General features: G+C 45.7%; 1 protein-coding gene across 1 annotated transcript; it reads right to left on the bottom strand.

The window, feature by feature from the left end:
• Nucleotides 1–11,503: 11,503 nt before the first annotated feature.
• LOC131249573 (uncharacterized) lies at nt 11,504–12,331 on the bottom strand. The gene has a single exon (XM_058250376.1). The coding sequence runs from the start codon at nt 12,329–12,331 to the stop codon at nt 11,504–11,506; it is 828 nt and encodes a 275-aa protein (XP_058106359.1).
• Between the last annotated feature and the right edge of the window lie 7,436 nt (nt 12,332–19,767).

Genomic DNA, 19,767 nt, shown 5'->3' with positions numbered 1-19,767 from the left:
GGCCCAATATGATGTATGACATGAAAGATGTTAGCATATTGTCCTTATGTTTGAGATTGTGCATTGTTTCTAGTTGATGTTGGAATGTGTAGGTCCCACTTAGTTGTGGAATTAGATCCACACTATTGAAAGCCTTGAAAGCCCCGTGGTTGAAAGTTTATGCCTTTGAGTTGGCCTATTGGTTCACCAAATGGGACTCGCACTTGACCTATAAGACCGAATGCCTTGCACGTAGTTTAAGGTCCATATGGGATCTACACCTTGGTGGGACAAACCTATTAATGGTTGAGATGATATATGTGTGGTAACATGATAATGATAGTTATGTGTAACGCCCCGAATTTCAGGGGTCGAGTAGGAGCTTGGCTCCCAAATTCCCGGGTGCCACGTATGCCCTAATGGGCTTCAAATTTTAATGCATTTGGATTTATTTCATAAGTAGAGGGGAGTTTAGCAAACCATGAAGCATAAGTAAATTATGTGGAATATCCAAAATACAATTTTAAGAAAATCTAGGAAGGGAATTAGTCCCGCCCATACAAGTGTCCCAAATTGACTAGGGCCCTGGCCCACACCCTGTGACCGTCCATACATAAGCTAGGAGTCGCCGAAGGTTTGGTAATACGCCCGCTCCTCATCATCAATGCTAGCATCCTTTAATGCATCTAGCTCCGTCGACCCTACATGTATGACAGGTTCTGGTTGGTGTTTTAAAACATCATCCCAGAGTGAGAGTGAGTAGCTAACTCAGTAGTACCATCAATAATAAGTTACACATATTATCATACGCAGGAACAAATTTAGTGAAAGAAATACATTCACATAATCTTAAATACTCTAGTTAATGCAAATGCATGATTCAATGATATGATGTATGATCTTACCACAACACTCCCTCGAGTGACAACATCTAACGATCGCGAATGACCAACACTTCCTAAGTGCGACCTTGATTGCTAAATCGTCAAAGTAACCAATGCAATGTAATGTCAATGTTAGCTAAGTTGATTAATTATGTTCATTCATTGAGCAATTTGGAAAAACTGAGATACCTTGACAAATCAATGCCCTAATCCGATCGCGCGGCTCTGGTGGCCGTGGCCGTATGGCTCTCGCGATCCTTGGTCCCTTTAGGTTTGTCGCTCCCATAATTTGAATCATACGAAGGCGTTTAAGACAATTAAATGTTGCTCGTGGTCACTACGGGGAGGCTTGTTACCCTAGCGTAGGCCGATAGCTCGGACATAATGTCCCATTTCACCATCTCTGGCTCACGAGTTTAATTGCTCATTGGTCACTACGGGGAGGTTCGTCACCCTAGCGTAGGCCGACAACTTGGGTATAATGTCCCATTCTACCATCCCCAGCTCATGAGTCTTGTGGGCCACAATTAATGGCTGTCAGTGTGCGCAAATGGGTGCAGTGTGCCTGAGGTTCCAGGAGGGGTGTACAAGCATGGTTAACATACAAGGATGACCAATCAGTGGGCCAATTTGTCCCCACGAGACGAACCATGGCTGTACGACTTAAGAACAATGTCTCGCGACTGCAGCCGATAACTTGCAGTTTCGCTAGTCAGGCCAAACTTGCCCATGAACTGACCCAACAAAAGGGTTGCCCAAGAAAGTTTCGATCAGCTGGCCGATTCAAAAAGGGTGCAATGTGTAAATACAATACTAACAAGTAGAAGTCGATCTACTCGTAGTTGTGAGGGGAATCAGGCAAGTGTAATTATAATCCACATTCAAATTCAGGGCATAAGCCATCGTTGTACATAATTCAGGGATTCCTAACTAGGAGTTCCACAAATTTCAGCAATTTAACAATATAACCAGTTGTGCATTTAAACTACACATGTTAGTTACATTCAACAAAATTTAACCTATGAAATCAGTAACATTGGGGATAATACACATGCAACTTCACAATTTGACAAGCAATTCAATCAATACATGCATCAAGGGTGTTAAGTCCCAAATTTCTCTCCCTAATAAGAGAAATTTCATGCACAAATTCAAATTCAGCCATGTCATTATAAAATCAGCAACATGCAAAGCAAAATCTCCACACATTATCACTAGAGTTCGCTCTAGGCGTGATAACAGGTCACCTAGAGGTAATGATATGCACCTATCATCGATCGAAAGTTCTTGCGGTCGCTCTAGCAATACCGGGTCCACAAATTCGATATGCCGGGGCCCTGTGCCAAGGAATCGCATGTCAGGACGCATGCATGCGACCCTAGCTAAGAAAAATGGAGGAGAGCTTGAATTTGTTACCTTAAATCAGCCACACCTCATCTCTACGCCGGTAGGGCCGAGGTTTCCGGTGAATGTCCGTGGTAGGAGTGCAGAATTTCAATTTCCTAGCTCCCCAATCACTCTCACTCTCCCCCCTCTCTCTACTGCTGGAATTTGCTGTGGGAGTGAGGGAGAGAGGGCTTAAAGGGTTTTATACCCTGTATTTTAGTTCAGTTGGCCCTGAGTGTCACTTATTTCCTCAAATGGTCCTTTAGGCTCACTTATAGCTTTCGGGGCTGCCCTGATGGCCTCCTGGCCCAGCTAAATTATGGGATGGGTGCTCCATGGTCCGATGAGGGGCTATCCATGGTTTAATGACAAACGGATACAGGGATTTAACGCAAGTGTCCGATTTGCAATTAACAGTCACCGTTCCTCGATCAAAGGTTATATTTTGTTGACGAGTGCAGGGAAATATCTTCACCATTTGGTACAAATTTGGATGAAATCCGACGGCTGAAATGCCTCAATACTTCCCTAAGTGGCGGGGCCATTTGTTTTAAAATTTCAGATTTTGGGCTAAAGATAGGGCCAGTTGCACTTGAATAGCGCGAATTGTCTGTTTTCAGGTGTTGTCCGAGTATGTTGCCCGCGATGGGCCACAAGCCCAATGAGGCCCATGGCCTCCCAAAGTTTCAGATTTTTTTGCCCCTCCTTAAGCGATGCATAACCTGTGTGGACAGTCATCAAGTACAAATGGGCAGACCAGCTCTACGGCCTGAACATAATCAAACTCGATCGCGTTAGTGGCTTAGTCTGGGTTAATTTATTGGTGGTAGGCCCGCACGTGTGATCGGATCGTGCGGTCCTACAACAATTCACACGTGGATGGCTCAGGACACTGTTCTGATTGGGCCGAGTGTTACAATCTACCTCTCTTAAAAATAAATTTCATCCTCGAAATTTGTACCTGTTCGTACTGCTTGAGCAGACTTAGGTAGTGCTTGCGGATCTCGACCTTCATCTCCCAGGTGGCTTCTTCTTCCCCATGATGTGTCCACAACACCTTTACTAGCGGGATCACCTTGTTTCGCAACACGTGCTCCCTCTTTTCTAAAATCCGAGTGGGTCAGAGGATATACATGGTGTTGTCCTTAAGCTCCACGTGCTCCCACCGGATGACATAAATGGGGTCGGGGATGTACTTCTTTAGCATTGAGACGTGGTATACATTGTGCCCCCTGGCAAGTGGAGTGGGTAAGGTTAAGCAATATGCGACAGGGCCTACGCGATCGAGGATTTGGAAAGGCCCAATATATTGCGGGGCGAGTTTCCCTTTATTGCCAATGCGTAGGACCCCTTTCATTGGTGAGACCCTTAGGAACACGTAGTCCCCTACTTCAAATTCTAGGTCCTTTCGTCTTGTATCCGTGTAACTCTTCTGTCTAGTCTGGACTGTTAAGAGACGGTGCCTAATGATTTCAATTTTCTCGGTGGTTGTCCGCACCAAATCAGACCCTATTAGGCTCTCTCGCCAATCTCTGTCCAACAATGAGGAGCCCGACATGGGCGCCCATATAAAGCCTCATAAGGCACCATGCCAATGCTAGCTTGGTAACTATTGTTGTAGGCAAACTCGTCATAGGGAATGTACTCATCCCAATTGTCTAGGAAATCCAGTGCACAGGCTTGCAGCATATCTTCTAGTATTTGATTCACCCGTTCTGTCTGCCCATCCGTTTTGGGGTGAAAAGTAGTGCTAAACTTCAACTTTACCCCCATAGCCTCTTTTATTCGGGTCTAGAACATCGAAGTAAACCGAGGATCCTGATCCGACACGATCTCCAAAGGAACACCATGGAGCCATATTATTTCCTTAATATATAACCTGGCCAAATCGTCAGCCAAATTAGAAGCTTGGATCGGAAGGAAATGAGCCAATTTCGTCAATCGGTCTATGATCACTCAGATTGAATCATGTCCTTTTCTCGTCCTGGGCAAACTAGAAATGAAGTCCATAGATAGAAAGTCCCATTTCTATTCATCATGTGGCATGGGTTGCAAGAGTCCTGGTGGTCGGCAATGCTCGGCTTTGACTTGCTGGCAAGTGAGGCATTAATACAGATAGTCGGCTATCTCCCTCTTGATGTTGTCCCACCAACAATTTCGGTTGAGGGCCCGGTATATTTTGGTGCTTCCTAGATGCATTGCTAATTTGGAGTTGTGGGCGACACTTAACAACCTTTCTTTCAGTTCAAGACGCTTTGGGATGCAAAGGCGACCTTGGAATCGTAGGCCTCCATCGGAGCCGACTCTCCATTCTGATTCACTCCGGTCTCCTACTAGTTTTCTCATTCTTCTTAACAATTCATCGCCCATTGGGGCTTCGATGATCTGGTTATCAACCAACGGCTGAGCGTGGACATGAGCGATGACCTTGCATGGTTCTTCCATTGTTAGCTTCATTTCAAAATCCCGTACGAACTGCACCATGCCCCACTCTTCTATCATTAGTGGGGCTGCAAATTCTAGCGCCCTCTTTCAGCTTAAGGCATCCGCCACCAAGTTGGCCTTGCCTGGATGATAGGAAACCTCGAATTTGAAATCTTTTAACGTTTCCATCCAACGACGTTGCCTCATATTCAAATCCCTCTGGGTGAAGATGTATTTGAGACTCTTGTGATCGCAGAAGAGATCAAATTCCTCCCCGTAGAGATAATGCCTCCATAGCTTCAAGGCGAAAATAACTGCCGCCAACTTGAGGTTGTGAGTAGGGTAATTCTCTTCATGCTTCCTCAATTGCCGAGAGGCGTAAGTGATGACCTTGTTCCTTTGCTTAAGCACGCATCCCAATCTTACTCGAGATGCATCAGTATAGATGGTGTACTTGACTCCTTGCTCAGGCAAAATGAGCCCTGTAGTCGAGGTCAACTTATTCTTCAGTTTCCGGAAGGTCACTTCTGCCCTTTCGTTTTAGGTGAACTTGATATCCTTTCTAGTGAGTTGGGACAAAGGTTGGGCTATTTTCGAAAAATCCTTGATGAATCGGCGGTAATACCCCGCCAATCCCTGGAAACTTCTGACTTCAATAACCGAGCCTGGTCGTTTCCAGTCTTGTACCACTGCCACCTTGGCTAGATCCACGGAGATGCCTTCCTTAAACACGACATGTCCTAAGAATTTGACTTCTTCTTTCCAGAAATCTCACTTCCGGAATTGAGCAAATGATTTATTTTGTTTGAGCATTTCCAGGACCGCTCGCAGGTGTTCTTCATGCTCCCTATGACTCTTTGAGTATATCAGGATGTCGTTTGTAAATACAATGACGAATCAGTACAGGAAGGGTCTGAAGATTTTATTCATAAGGTCCATGAACACAGCTGGCGTGTTTGTGAGTCCGAAGGCATGACTAGGAACTCATAGTGTCCAAAGCTGGTTCTGAACGCTGTTTTTGGTACGTCCTCCTTTCTAACCCATAGCTAATGGTATCCGGATTACAAATTGATCTTCGAGAAATACTGGGCACCTTTCAATTGATCGAACATGTCATCAATTCTAGGCAACAGGTATTTATTCCTCACGGTGACTTAGTTCAATCTTCGGTAGTCAATGCACAACAGTAAGGTGCCGTCTTTCTTCTTCACAAACACAACTGGGGCTCCCTAAGGCGACACACTGGGTCGGATGAAACCCAAGTCTAGCAGGTTAACAATTTGGATTTTAAGTTCTCCATTTCGCACGGAGGCATACGATAGGTCGGAAGGGAGATGGGTGTGGTGTCGGCACCATATCTATGGTGAAGTCAATCTCCCTTCAGGGAGGGAGTCTCGGTATGTGCTTGAATACGTCGACGTAGTACCGAACAATGAGCGTGCATGTTAGCGAGAGTTTGTTGCTGCCATTTTCTAATGAAGCATAACATAAGACTCGTTGCGGATAGTTGACCTGGACTGGGAATGTAAAGGACGAGCCATCGTCTTCATAGATCGTCACCGTCCGGTCTTCGCAATTAATCTCGGCTCTCATTGCGAAGAGCCAATTCATGCCCAAGATTACATCGTAGTGAAAGACCTTTGTGGCTAGGAGATCCACAAGTGCCCTCTTACCCCCTAAATCAATGGGGCAACCTCGGCACACTGATATAGCTTCCAAAAAGTTCTGGCTGCCACTATGATCCTCACTCTCGACATGGGAGTGGTGGGTAGCCCTGGATGCTTGATAGTTGTGTATGATATTAGTGACGTAGTGGACCCAGTGTCCACTAGAAGGAAAATAGGGGTGCCTCGTATATAGGCTGTCACTTCGAATGCTGTGGGTGTGGGCACAGCTGCATCCACACCTTCTGCTGCTAGTGCATGAACTTGAGCTTGCTGTGGCCTGTTGGGCTGTTGCATAAGCCGTGCCGGCGGCCTATACTGAGGTTGTCACACCCCAAATTCAGAAACTGGGCTCAAAAAATTTTCAATGGCCGAATCCGATGCCGATAGCCTCCTTAGTACACCATTCTCAGCTCCCAGCGTCCATTCGCTAGATTCTGACCCTGGGATCCTACAAGGAGGATTTTTTTTCCAATGTACATTTAACTCGTAATAAGCATAACCACAAGTTTACCCAAATCACAAAGGCAACATCTTCATCAGATATCCACTAATATAAACTTTGAATGCAATGCTGAAAGAGAAATACATATGTCAAAATAAAATCAAAACTCCAGAAGACAGGTGCACGCTCCAAGCTTAATGTCGCTGCAACTTAACATCACTTGCACGCATCTATTGTGCATAAGCTTATAGAAAGCTTAGAGGGTGGTGAAAGTGTGTGCATAAGGTAAGTGATAAGTATACAATACAATGCCATAATCATACAATATCGAAAATACTAGCAAGATTATGAATCATACGATATCAGAGTAAGTGAAAATACTGACAAGTCTATTGACTCAATCAATATCTGAATAATCAATACAGATTAGCTATACAAATGAGGAGTCATAAAGAGTCAAATGTTAGATGCCGAGGATGCAATGCAATATACAATTCCTGATGAGTTCAGAAATACCGTCAGCTGTACCTAGACCATATAAACGTAGAAACACAGTAACTCTAAATGCTATATGCCGCGGATGTAATGCAATATGCGGTGCAAATGGAATGACCATGCTGGAGTGTGAAGTCAGGATGATAGTACGTAGTATCGCAGACATGTGGTCCATCACAAGGGACTTATATCCAAACCAGTCCCATACCTAATTTGGATAGTCAGACTCAATGTGGTAAACTCCTGATCTCAGGTTAGTCGCGCACATAAACTGAAACCCTGGCCATTGTGAAAGTACTCGTAACAAATAGTTGCGCACCACCAGCTCGAGTAGATAGTGACTGAATGAATGAATGAGTATGCAACTCCTGCTCTATAAATCAATACTGTAACTCTCCAGGATCATCACCGGGGTCTATTACACTTTACGCCAGCTTACCGCCCCTATCCGAGAACACAACTGGGTAAGTGGAAGAGACCTCACTCATTATCCACCTGCCAATATCGGGCCCGACTAGTCGATAGCGGACCCATTCCTCAAGCTGGTCAAACTCAACCTAGATATTGTCCCCTCACTCAGGCGGGTAAGGTCACACCCCCTCCCAACCGACCACGACATAGTAGGAGACGCGGCCTACTGGTATATGACGCTCATGCGCTCATATATATTCACTCGGTCTCGAGGTTGGGGCGTCCTCTGGTACCAAGAGGGTTTAGGATTTTCACTCAGGGCTATCTATGGCGGCCCGATGCTAGTAATAGATTTCCAGTGTCCCATCTGGCCACCATGATATGCCTGTGGAGGCCACGACCCTGATATCGCTAGGGCGTACAGTAATCACAACATACAATGTTAGATGCATGAGTCATACAATCCAGTCATGCATCAATTCTCTGCATACCGTGCACTCATGTGAGACAATCTTCGCCTATTAGGGAGTCTCATAACAATTTGCCCAATGACATATGCAATAGTCAACCACATCTCATAATAAACATGCAGGTGATGCGTATGGGCATGTATATGCTGCTATGCTGTCACATACTCATAATCGGTATTGACAACCAGCACCAATAATCAGCATTGATAATCGGCCTATACATTTGGCCACGACAATCAAAATTGACCTCGATAATCGGAATCAGCCTCGACAATCGGAATTGGCCTAACAAAGGGCCCAAGGGAAGGTCACGATGTGGACATTTAACCATCATCGCCCATCAATGTGTACATTTTACCAACATCGCTCCCAAGCAGTGGCTCGCATAAACATCATTACATACATTATAATGAAATCACACATTACATCGGTCCACACATTCATCACATTGGGCCTCACTCGAGGGCCACACACACGTCACAATGAGCCTTGGCACATGGGGCGAAAATATATCACAATGGGCCTCAACATATGGGCCAAAAGTACATCTCATTGGGCCTTACCAAATGGGCTGAAAATACATCACAATGGGCCTCATCATATGGACTGTAAACATATCACAATGGGCCATGACATATGAGACAGAAATACATCACAATAGGCCACGACATATGGGCCAGAAATACATCATAATGGGCCATGACATATGGGCGAAAATACATCACAATGGGCCACGACCCACGGGCTTTAAATATGCAACAGGTTGGCCTCATCACATGGGCCATAAATATATTACATTAGGCCTTGCCCATGGACCTCGAATACATCACATTGGGCCTCGCCCATGAGCCTTGAATACATCACATTGGGCCACAACTCATGGGCTTCAAATACACAATAGGTGGGCCCTACACATGGGCCTCAATACATCGTAAGTGGGCCTCAAATATACATCACAGGTGGAATTTCCATGTGAACAGTATGGATATACACATATCTCAAGGTGGGCCTCACTTGTCCGGCATATGGACGGAGTGAATATAGAATAGATACATCAAGGTGGCTACTCAAAGCTCTTGCCCGTCCCAGTTAAATGCATGGACGGTGTAAATAAGATCATACATCACAGTAGGTATCCACCGTCTAGATAGCTAGACGGTGTGGATAAATCATGTACATCTGGTGGGTCTTATGGATGGACTATATAGATGAAACACATATATCATGTGGGACCCACGTCCCTGTACAGGACAGCATGAACGAAGTACCTACATCATAGGTGGGTCCCATATAGATGGATGGCGTGGCTGAAATGCATACATTATTGTGGGGGCCACGGGTGTCAGTGTGGATGGACCACAATATCAAGGTGGTCCCACATGGACAACATGGATGATACAATACATGTATCTGGGTGGGTCCCACACATGTGGCCCACCTGAGGGATGGACAGACGGTCTGAGTCAAACCCATAGAACTTGCTATGTCAGTACAACAACTATATAGCTAGTTTAAGGTACACTAGCCAGTCCGTTTCCACAGAGGTGGGTCCCACGTGGGGCTCACCATAACGTTATTTTCCATCCAATCTGACCATAACGTCCTGAAATAAGAGGAAAAACAGATTTCATAAAGATCCAAAACTTCTGTGACCCAAAAGGGTTTTAATGATAGACGTTCAATCCCGTAGTGTGGACTACTTGAGTGCCATGAACGGCTGATTTTTGGGGGCACCCCATATATAAAGGGGACCCATCAAATGCTTAGTGTTGATGTTCAACAAGCATCATGATGGGGCCCACTGACCCTGCCCGTTGGGACGCTGGACGCTGCATGCTGCAGCGTCCTCTGGACTCTGATAGCAACAGCGTCAGCCTCCTGTTGTTTTTTTATTATTTATTTATTTTTTTATTCTAAGGATTTTTATAGGTGGGGCCCACATTACAATGATCCAGTCCGTTGGCTGGATTCTATGGCTCATGACAAGTCTAATAAGCCCAATATTCAATATCACTATTAAAATAATATTTTTAATGGTGTGGCCTACCAGAGAATTGGATTGACTCCATTTTTTTGCTCAATGCCTAAAATGAGCTGGGAAATGGGATGGATGGTGTGGATCAGATACATATATCAAGTTGGGGTCCACGTGAGTGGCCTACCAGAATTTTTTTTTGAATCAAGCTGGTATCTAGTTTTTCCTTCTACGTCCAGGCTAGTGGCCTCTCCGATCTGGACGGACGGTGTGGATACATCCATCCATCTAGGTGGGGTACATGTTAGTATGGTCCACCAGCCTTTAGAATCAAGGCTAATAATTGTGTTTGCGTCCGTCTAGACCCAGAGTCTGGACAGCTTGGATGCAATCACGTACATCAGGTGGGTCCACATGGTGGCCCACCAATCAAACTGGCATTTGTGTTTTTCCCATCAGACAGCCTTGCATGACCGGCTGGTCATGCAGGCTCTGTGACGGCAGCAAGGTGGGCCCATAAGGTGGATAGCGTGGATCTAATACATCCATTAAGGCGGGCCACAAGCATGGAAGAGAGAGAGAGAGAGAAGAGAGAGATGAACGATGGAGGGGCCCCGGCACTATGGGCCCCTCTAACACATGTATTAATACATACACCAATATGGGTCCCATATCATGTGGGCCCTAAATTGAAAATCAAGTTCTAGCGCTATGATCACCCACCTTTGATCTTCTTTTCCTTCTCTCGCCTATAGCCTCTAGAGCTTCAAGGGAACGATTTCAACGATTGAGATGATCTTTGGATGGTGAAGATGGGAGGTAGGAAGGTGTGCCACACTAGCTTCTTTGGGGAGCTTGGATGTTACTTCACATGGAGTTGCTTGAAAAATGGAGAGAGAATGAGAGAGAGATAATGGAAGAGAAGTGATGGGAGAGAGAGATGGTGAGTGATGGATGTACCTTATTGTAAGAGAAAGTTGACTTTGGGGAGGGTGGTTGTACTTAAGGATGGGTGTGAGTGATAGGAGTGATGTGATTAATGTGATGTTCTCTTGGGTTTGCAACGCGTGGCATTTTTCATCGAACTAAATGTAGGCCCACATCTAATGGCCCGGGTATCGCCTTGGCGTGCGAGATGCGACGTCGGAACCGCAGAGACGGTGCAGTCGCAAGGGTACAAGTTTCGAGTCGAGCCAATTCTGATATATGGGATACGACTCATGATAGTGCGTAAATGATGATAATAGATCGCAGATCGCTAGAATTCGACCAGGAGGTTCGCAGAGGCCTAGGAAATGGTACGGGCTAGGATACGGGTCTTAGAGAGGTGTCGGTGACCTACGCAACTGTTGGGCCGGACTCGTGGCTCACTAAGGGGGAGCTGACAATGCTAGTTGGGACGGTCGTTTGATGTACTGAGGGGGCGCGTAGCTGTGGTCCCTCATCCGAGAAAAGCAGAAAGCCTCTGAATGGCTCACTTTCTTACAGTACCCGCAGGTGCAATCAAGTTGGGGATAGACGGGTGGAGGAGTTGCATGTTGGGGAGGGGAGCTTGGGTGCGGTTTCCTCCCTGTGGAAGAAGAAGACTGTCCTCCCATTCTGCCTCGAGAGTCAAGTTGGAGGCGAACTCGAGAGAGCCGCTCTCTGTCCTGCTCAGACCGCAAGGACATTTCCACTAATTCGGCATATGTACGGATATTTGCACAACACATCTTAGTGCGAATGCCGACCCTCAGGCCTTCGTTGAAGCACCTCATCCGGGTTTCTTCATCGGCAACTATTCGGGGGGCATAGCGGGACAACTCGGTAAACCATTTCTCGTACTTGGCTACCGACATCCCTCCTTGTTGGAGGCGCCAGAACTCATTCTCCTTCTCATTTCTGTAGGTTTGTGGGAAGTACTTTTGGAAGAAGCGGGCTTCAAAATCTTCCCATGTCCAGACAAAGTTGGCAGGGACAATCCTCAACAGGCATTCCCACCATATGTCGGCCTCCTTCTCAATTAGGTAGGAGATCAACTCTACTTGTTCCGCCTTGGTGTAGTGGGGGGGCCGAATCGCCTTGGTGACACGATTTAGCCAAAACTCGGCCTCCTTAAGATGATGTGTGCTAGCAAAGGTGGGCGGTCTGAGCCTTTGAAAATGTTCAAAGAGACTGCATGGAGCAGTAGACGACCCAGGTTGCTCTGATGATGGCATGTTTATGTGGTGGGTCATGGTTCCCACCAGAGTATTTAGGGTCTGTTACTGCTGTTGCATAACAAGCAGCATCTACACCATAGTGCCCGTGGTTGGGGCTGTCCGGTATGTGGAGATTGTGCCTTGAGTTGATGGCGCTTCGGGAATGTGGCCCGGAACGACATTCCCCACATTGGGATGGTTAGCTGCCCCTTGGCAGCCTTGTTGCTCATTGGGGGCAGTGCAATCTCATTCATCCATTCTGTCGAGAGATAGGCGGACCAGGTGGCTGTCACCCTGAGGCCTCATTTCCTGAAAGGCATTCTTATAAGGTTTAGTATCAGTAAATCTATGGATATAATATCCAATATAGGTGCATTCCGATAGAGATATCATATAAGTGCTAACAACCACTACTAACATTTCAAACATTACTCAAATTTAGGTAACTTTAAGCATTTCATTAGAGCAAAATTTGTCAATGATACATAGGCTGACGCATTACATGCACAAAGACAGAATGCGAAAGTCGCCGATAGATAGAAAAGCTTAAGGAAACTATGACCTAAATAAGCAAAGTAACCATAGCTAGAATTAACAACCTAAGAAGGAAACTCTTCATCACGTTACTAATCCTCCGAGTCTGGCGAAGGAAGGGGTGCTCCCTCTTTCTGTACATAGCATAGAATTGCTTTTCTGTGCGAGACGGCTTCTTGAACCTCCTCTCTAGGTTCTCCTGGTTCTCTTCTTTCTGTGCGAGATGTCGCGCGCATCCAAGCTCTTGCGCTCGCTACATGTGACGGGCGGCTCCCTGTCAGTGTCATGGGCCTCTTCTTCTCCTTCTTCCTCGCTCTCTTCTTCTTCCTCATCCTCTTCTTCATCTCCACTTTCCTCTTCCGCTTCGTCCCCGAACTCTTCAATGCGGGCCCTACGCTGCTTAGGGTCCATCTTCATGTGGTTGAGAGTTCCCTCATCGTTCATCTTGATCGGGATGGGGAGTTCTTTGGGCTGCCTATACCCATAGTTATGAGCAATCTTACATATCAACTGGATAAATGGAAGTGCCTGTTTCTCTCGAGTAGATAGTGCAGCCTTCACAATTTGAGTCAGCACAATCATGGGCAGACAAACCTTCTCTCCCTGTCCCACTAGGTAGAGGAAGTCTAAAATGAACCAAGAGCACTCCGTGCGTTTGTTGGCCTTCGGATATACGTTGTAAGTTCAAATGTGGTGGAGTAGGTGATAGTCGAGGGTCAAATCTGATGGCTTGATGCTGCTTCCTCTCCTCCACTCAACAAGCTTGCCACACAAATGGCGCATATGGCGGTCTCTCTGTTGTTTTTCTGCCAAACTATCCTCGTGAGCATGCACATTTCCACGCTTCACTCTGAGGAATCGTGTGATAACATCCATGCCAATGTGGGCCTCTTGCCGGCCGAGGCTAATGCTAAACCTGAGTGGCTTGAGAGTGGGCTTCCGCATGCATGCATAGAAGGTCCATACCAGACCCTCATTAACTTGATACTTCGCCTCAAACATTGGACCCAAACCATTCTCGGGGAGGTGGTCGAGCAACTGATGCTTACTGAATTACTTCTCGTCTGCATGTGCCTCAAAAATAATCTTTCGGTTTCTAAACCTAATGAACTCGATGCCCCGTGGTACCACTCGTGTGGGCAAAGCTAGAGGGTCTAAGTCTCGCTTGGACCTTTGCTCAACACTCGGCCCCGCACTACTATCCTACTTCTTCTATGACCTCCTCTCACGGCTTGGCCCTGCTTGGTCGGGGGCCGCCTGCTTCTTTCCCATGAAAGACAATCATGGAAATAGAGAAAAGTAAAGAAATTACCTTAAGAAAGGCTATAGAGATGGATTTCCTCTTCCTTGTGCAAGGTTGGAGCAAGGGGTGGAAGATTTTTGGAGGAAAGAGCCCTAGTTGATAGGTTTTGGGGGAAATGAGGTGTGTGGGCCCTTAATGAGAGAGAGGTTTGACTTAAACAAGGTAAGATTGGTGGTCTTTGGTTGTTGTTGGAGTAGATTAGTGGGTTTTAAAGATTGAAGATGGGTTGAAAGGAGGGTTTGAGAGCTTGGGAGAGAGTGGGGTAAGGATTTGGGGGAGAACAGGGGACGAAAGGGTTGGAAATGGCCCTAGGGAGCAGCTCCTAGGGCTTTTAAAAGGTTTAAGGGAGCAAGGAGGGGGGTCTCACATGTGGGAGGGCCCATCTGAGTTTGGGGTCGGCGGCGGCCCGCCGATCTGGTGGTGGCCCCACCACACGCTGGTGGGTCTGGCGGTGGCCCGCCACCCCTTAACTGTTTTCTTGGTCCGTGGGTCATGACGACCCTTTTGGCGCGTCGGGTAAGCCCGCCGATCATTGGGCACGTATATCGTGCCTAAAGGATTGATTTTTTTTTTAAATTTTATTTTAACGTTGGTGATGATCTTTTGAGTTGAAAAGCCATCCGTTTGATGGCCCTGGTAGGCCCAGAGTCTCTTATACTCAAGGCAGAGATGCCTTGGTCTACCAAAATCGAAACCGAAGCACATCCTACATCGGATTGGTCTATCGGGCGTGCAATGCACGCGTTTGGGACAACGCAAGTTACTCTAGCAACTTGACTCCTCTACATCAAGTCGTATTGTCTCAAATATTCAAATTTCTAACTATAAGTGATTTAGATCACTTCTTATGGCCTAAGTCCCTCCTATACATGAACCCTAGGCTAATTTTTCAATGCTCAGATTTGTCAAATGGCTTGGTCCTAGGGTCCTTTAATGTCGCTAATTTCGATCGCTCCCTCTTAAGTCGATAAGGCGTTATGATAGACCCATTGCCCAAGGCCTAGCTTAACCCTAAACCGTACTTTGATACTAAGTTGTAACGCCCCGAATTTCAGGGGCCGTGTAGGAACTCGACTTCCAAATTCTCGGGTGCCACATATGCCCTAATGGGCTTTAGATTTTAATGCATTTGGATTTATTTCATAAGTAGTGAGGAGTTTAGCAAACCATGAAGCATAAGTAAATCATAAAATGGAAATAAGAGCCGCTAAATATGTGGAATATTCAAAATACAATTATAAGAAATTTCAGGACAGGGAACTAGTCCCACCCATACAAGTGTCCCAAAATGACTAGGGCCCTGACCCATACCCTGCGACCGTCCATACATAAGCTAGAAGGAGTTGCCGAAGGTCTGATAATACGCCCGCTCCTCCTCATCATCCATGCTGGCATCCTCCAGCGCATCTAGCTCCATCGACCTTGCATGTATGACAGGTTTTGGTTGGTGTTTTAAAACACCGTCCCAGAGTGGGAGTGAGTAGTTAACTTATTGGTACCATTAACAATAAGTTACACATGTTATTATACGCAAGAATAAATTTAGTGAAAGGCATACATTCACAGAATCCTAAACACTCTCGTTAATGCAAATGCATAATTCAATGATATGATGCATGCTCTTACCACAACACTCCCTCGAGCGATAAAATCTAACGATCGCGAATGACCAACACTTCCTCAGTGTGACCACGATTGCCAAATCGCCAAAGTAACCAATGCAATGTAGTATGAATGTTAACCAAGTTGATTAATTATGTCCATTCATCTAGTAGTTTGGGGAAACTGAGATGCCCTGACAGATTAATGTTCTAATCTGATCGCGCGGCTTTAGCAGCCGTGGCCGTATGGATCTCGCAATCCTTGGCCCCTTTGGGTTCGTCACTCCCATAATTTGAATCATATGAAGGCGTTTAAGACAATTAAAGTCTTGCTCGTGGTCACTATGGAGAAGCTCGTCACCCCAGCGTAGGCCGACAGCTTGAGCATAGTGTGCCATTCCCCCCTCCTCGGCTCGAGTCTTGTGGGCAGCAATCAATGGTTGTCAGTGGGCGCAAACGGTGCAGGGTGCTTCAGGTTCCAAGAGGCATGTACAAACATGGTTAACTTACATGGATGACCAACCAATGGGCCAATTTGTCCCCACGAGACGAATCACGACTGTACGACCTGAAAGCAACATCTCGCATAGTCCAAATACAGCTTGCAACTCGCTGTTTGGCTAGTTGGGCCAAACTTGCCCATGAACTGACCTAACAAAAGGGTTGCCCAAGAAAGTTCCGATTGGCTGGCCAATCTAAAAAGGGCGCAATGTGTAAATACAATACCAATAAGTAGAAGTCGATCTATTCGTAGTTGTGAGGAGAATCAGGCAAGTGTAATTATAGTCTGCATTCAAATTTAGGGCACAAGCCATCATTGTACATAATTCAGGGAATTCCTAACTAGGAGTTCCACAAATTTCAGCAATTCAACAATATAACCAGCCGTGCACTTAAACTGCACATGTTAGTTACATGCAATAGAATTTAACCTATAAAATCAGTAAGATTGGGGATAATACACATGCAACTTCACAATTTGACAAGCAATTCAATCAATACATGCATTAAGGGTGTTAAGTACCAAATTTCTCTCCCCGATTAGAGAAATTTCATGCATAAATTCAAATTTAGCCATCTCATTATAAAATCAGCAATGTGCAAAGAAAAATGTCCAGACATAATCACTAGAGTTCGCTCTAGGCATGATAACAGGCCACCTAGAGGTAATGATCCGTACCTATCATCGACTGGAAGTTCTTGCGGTCGCTCTAGTGGCACCGGGTCCGCAAATTTGATATGCCAAGGCCTTGTGCCAAGGAATCCCATGTCAGGATGCATGCATGTGACCCTAGCTAAGAAAAATGGAGGAGAGCTTGAATTTTTTACCTTAAATTAGCCATACCTCGTCTCTATAGCGGTAGGGCCAAGGTTTCCGGCGAATGTCCGTGGTAGGAGTGCGAGAATTTCAATTCCCTAGCTCCCCAAGCATTCTCACTCTCCCTCTCTCTCTCTCTCTCTGCTACTGGAATTTGCTGTGGGAGTGAGGGAGAGAGGGCTTAAAGGGTTTTATACCTTGTATTTTAGTTAAATTAGCCCTGAGTGTCACTTATTTCCTCAAATGGTCCTTTGGGCCCACTTATGGCTTTCGGGGCTGCCCTGATGGCCCCCTGTCCCATCTAAATTATGGAATGGGTGCCTCATGGTCCTATGAGGGACTGTCCAAGGTTTAACGGCAAACGGATGCGAGGATTTAAAGCAAGGGTCCGATTTGCGATTAATGGTCACCGTTCCTCGATCAAGGGTCAGATTTTGCGGACGAGTGTAGGGAAATATCTTCATCCTTTGGTGCAAATTTGGATGAAATTTGACAACTGAAATGCCCTAATACAGCCCTAAGTGGCGGGGCCATTTGTTTTAAAATTTCAGATTTTTGGTCAAAGTTAGGGCGAGTTGCACTTTACAAGTGCGGACTAGATGGCACGAATTGTCTGTTTCGAGGCATCGTCCGAGTCTATTGCCTGCGTTGGGTCACAAGCCCAATGAGGCCATGACCTCCCAAAGTTTCAAAATTTTTTGCCCCTCCTTAAGCGATGCACGACCTATGCAGATAGTTGTCAAGTACAAATTGGCAGATCGGCTCTAGGCCCCGAACATAATCAGACTTAATCGCGTTAGTGGCTTAGTCCGGGTTAATTTATTAGTGGTAGGCCCACACGTGTGATCGGATCGTGTGGTCCTACAGCAATTCACACGTGGACACCTTAGGACACTGTTCTGATTGGGCCGGGTGTTACATTATGATTTTAAATGATGGTGATTGTAGTATTATTAACTTGATGGTGGCCAAGTGGTATTGAAGATGAGCATGATGCTGTTTATGTTTAGCATAATTTGATTGTTTTAGGATATCGTCAGTGGGCCATGTGCCCAAATAGATTGGTAGCCTAGAGGCACACATGTTGTACATGTGGGTGTCCATCCGGGTCACTTCTAGTGGACCCTGCCTTGGTATATGCCTTTTATCTATGCCTTACAGGCTATATGAGGAGCTGATGTTAGTCTAATGTGGGCTACACCACATAGACTAATATATTTCTAGAGAGGTCTGTCATTTGGTTCTCACTCTTTGTATATGATGTGCCAATTAGGGCTGATTATCTTATGATATGTCTGATAACATGTTAGTAGGGGTGTACATCGAGTTGAATCGAGTCGAGCTGGCCTTAACTTGACTCGGCTTGACCATTAGCTGACCTCAGCTCAAACTCGGCTCGACCATTAGCTAGCCTCAGCTCGAACTCGACTCGATCCTCAAGCCTAACTGGCCAGCTCGGCTCGGTTCAGTCAGCAGCTCGGGCTAGTTTAAGCCAAGATCGAGCTGAGTTCGCTTGTGCAGCATTTTCACAAACACCTAGACTGCACCTTCAAAATATCACTGTATTTAAGACAGTAGCAATGGTTTTACAGGTATTTTATTAAACACCTTCAAAGAAACATAAAAATCAAGAAAAAAAGGGTATTGGTTTTATATACATACCTTCCTTGGTACCAACCACACTTCGTTGAGTCATTTCATCAAACACTTGGTGAGCAACATCAATATGAAAGTAACGGAGTCACTAAACTGGTTCGATTTGAGTTCGATTCGAGTTGGGTTCGATCTGAGTCGAGTCGAGCTGGGGTCAACTCGAACTCGGCTTGAACTCATTTTCGAGCTCAAAAAATCAGCTCAATTCGACTCGAACTCAGATTCGAACTGAGTTGAATCAAGCTTTTCCAAGTCGAGTCGAGCGAAATAACCGAGCTAGCTCATTTTTGTACACCTCTACATGTTAGTGTGCTTGGCCTGATAAGACACGCTAATAACATGCGTAGTATAATGGATATCATACACATGCCTGTTGTGGATAACAATTAATCATAGCAAATGCCTTTCGACTTGAGACACTTAGGGGACTCTATATGGGACAGGGTTGCCCCACATAATCGTGTGGTATGTGCAGTTGGGTGCATGACTTAGATGGAATGACTCATGCATTTCGCATCTTGTATGTCACGATCACTTTACACCTTAGTGACATCAAGGTTGTGGCCTCCACAGGCATATCGTGGATGAACGGATTGGATACCGGAAATATCTGTTATAGCATTAGTGCGTTATGAATTTCCTTAGGTGAAAGTCCCTAAACTCTTGTAGTACCAGTAGGATGCTTCAACATTGAGACCAAGTGTATAACATGAGCACCCGAGTACCAAATACCAGTAGGCTGCGTCTCCCACTTTATCGTGGTCAGTTGAAAGAGTGTGACCTTATCTACCCGAGGGTAAGGGGCTATAAGCTAGGTTTGGTTTGACCAGCTCGTAAATGGATCCGCTATCAACAAGTCGGGTGGGCATTGGCATACCACTGGCAAGGTAAATAGTAAAGTCTTTTCCACTCACTTGGTCATACGCGTGATGGTGCGGCAACCAATGTTGGAGTATGCTAGACCTCGGTGTGTTTCCATATATGAACTGTACTGATATGTGGACTAATTGATGATTAGCATGTTTGCGTTGTATCCTTAGCATAT

Source organism: Magnolia sinica, chromosome 6, assembly GCF_029962835.1.
Source record: "Magnolia sinica isolate HGM2019 chromosome 6, MsV1, whole genome shotgun sequence".
NCBI classification, from domain to species: Eukaryota; Viridiplantae; Streptophyta; class Magnoliopsida; order Magnoliales; family Magnoliaceae; genus Magnolia; species Magnolia sinica.
This window is presented reverse-complemented; position numbering and strand designations above follow the sequence as displayed.

Excerpts from the sequence above, each read along its gene's own strand:
- LOC131249573 (XM_058250376.1), bottom strand. The coding sequence starts at position 12,331 with ATGCCATCATCAGAGCAACCTGGGTCGTCTACTGCTCCATGCAGTCTC.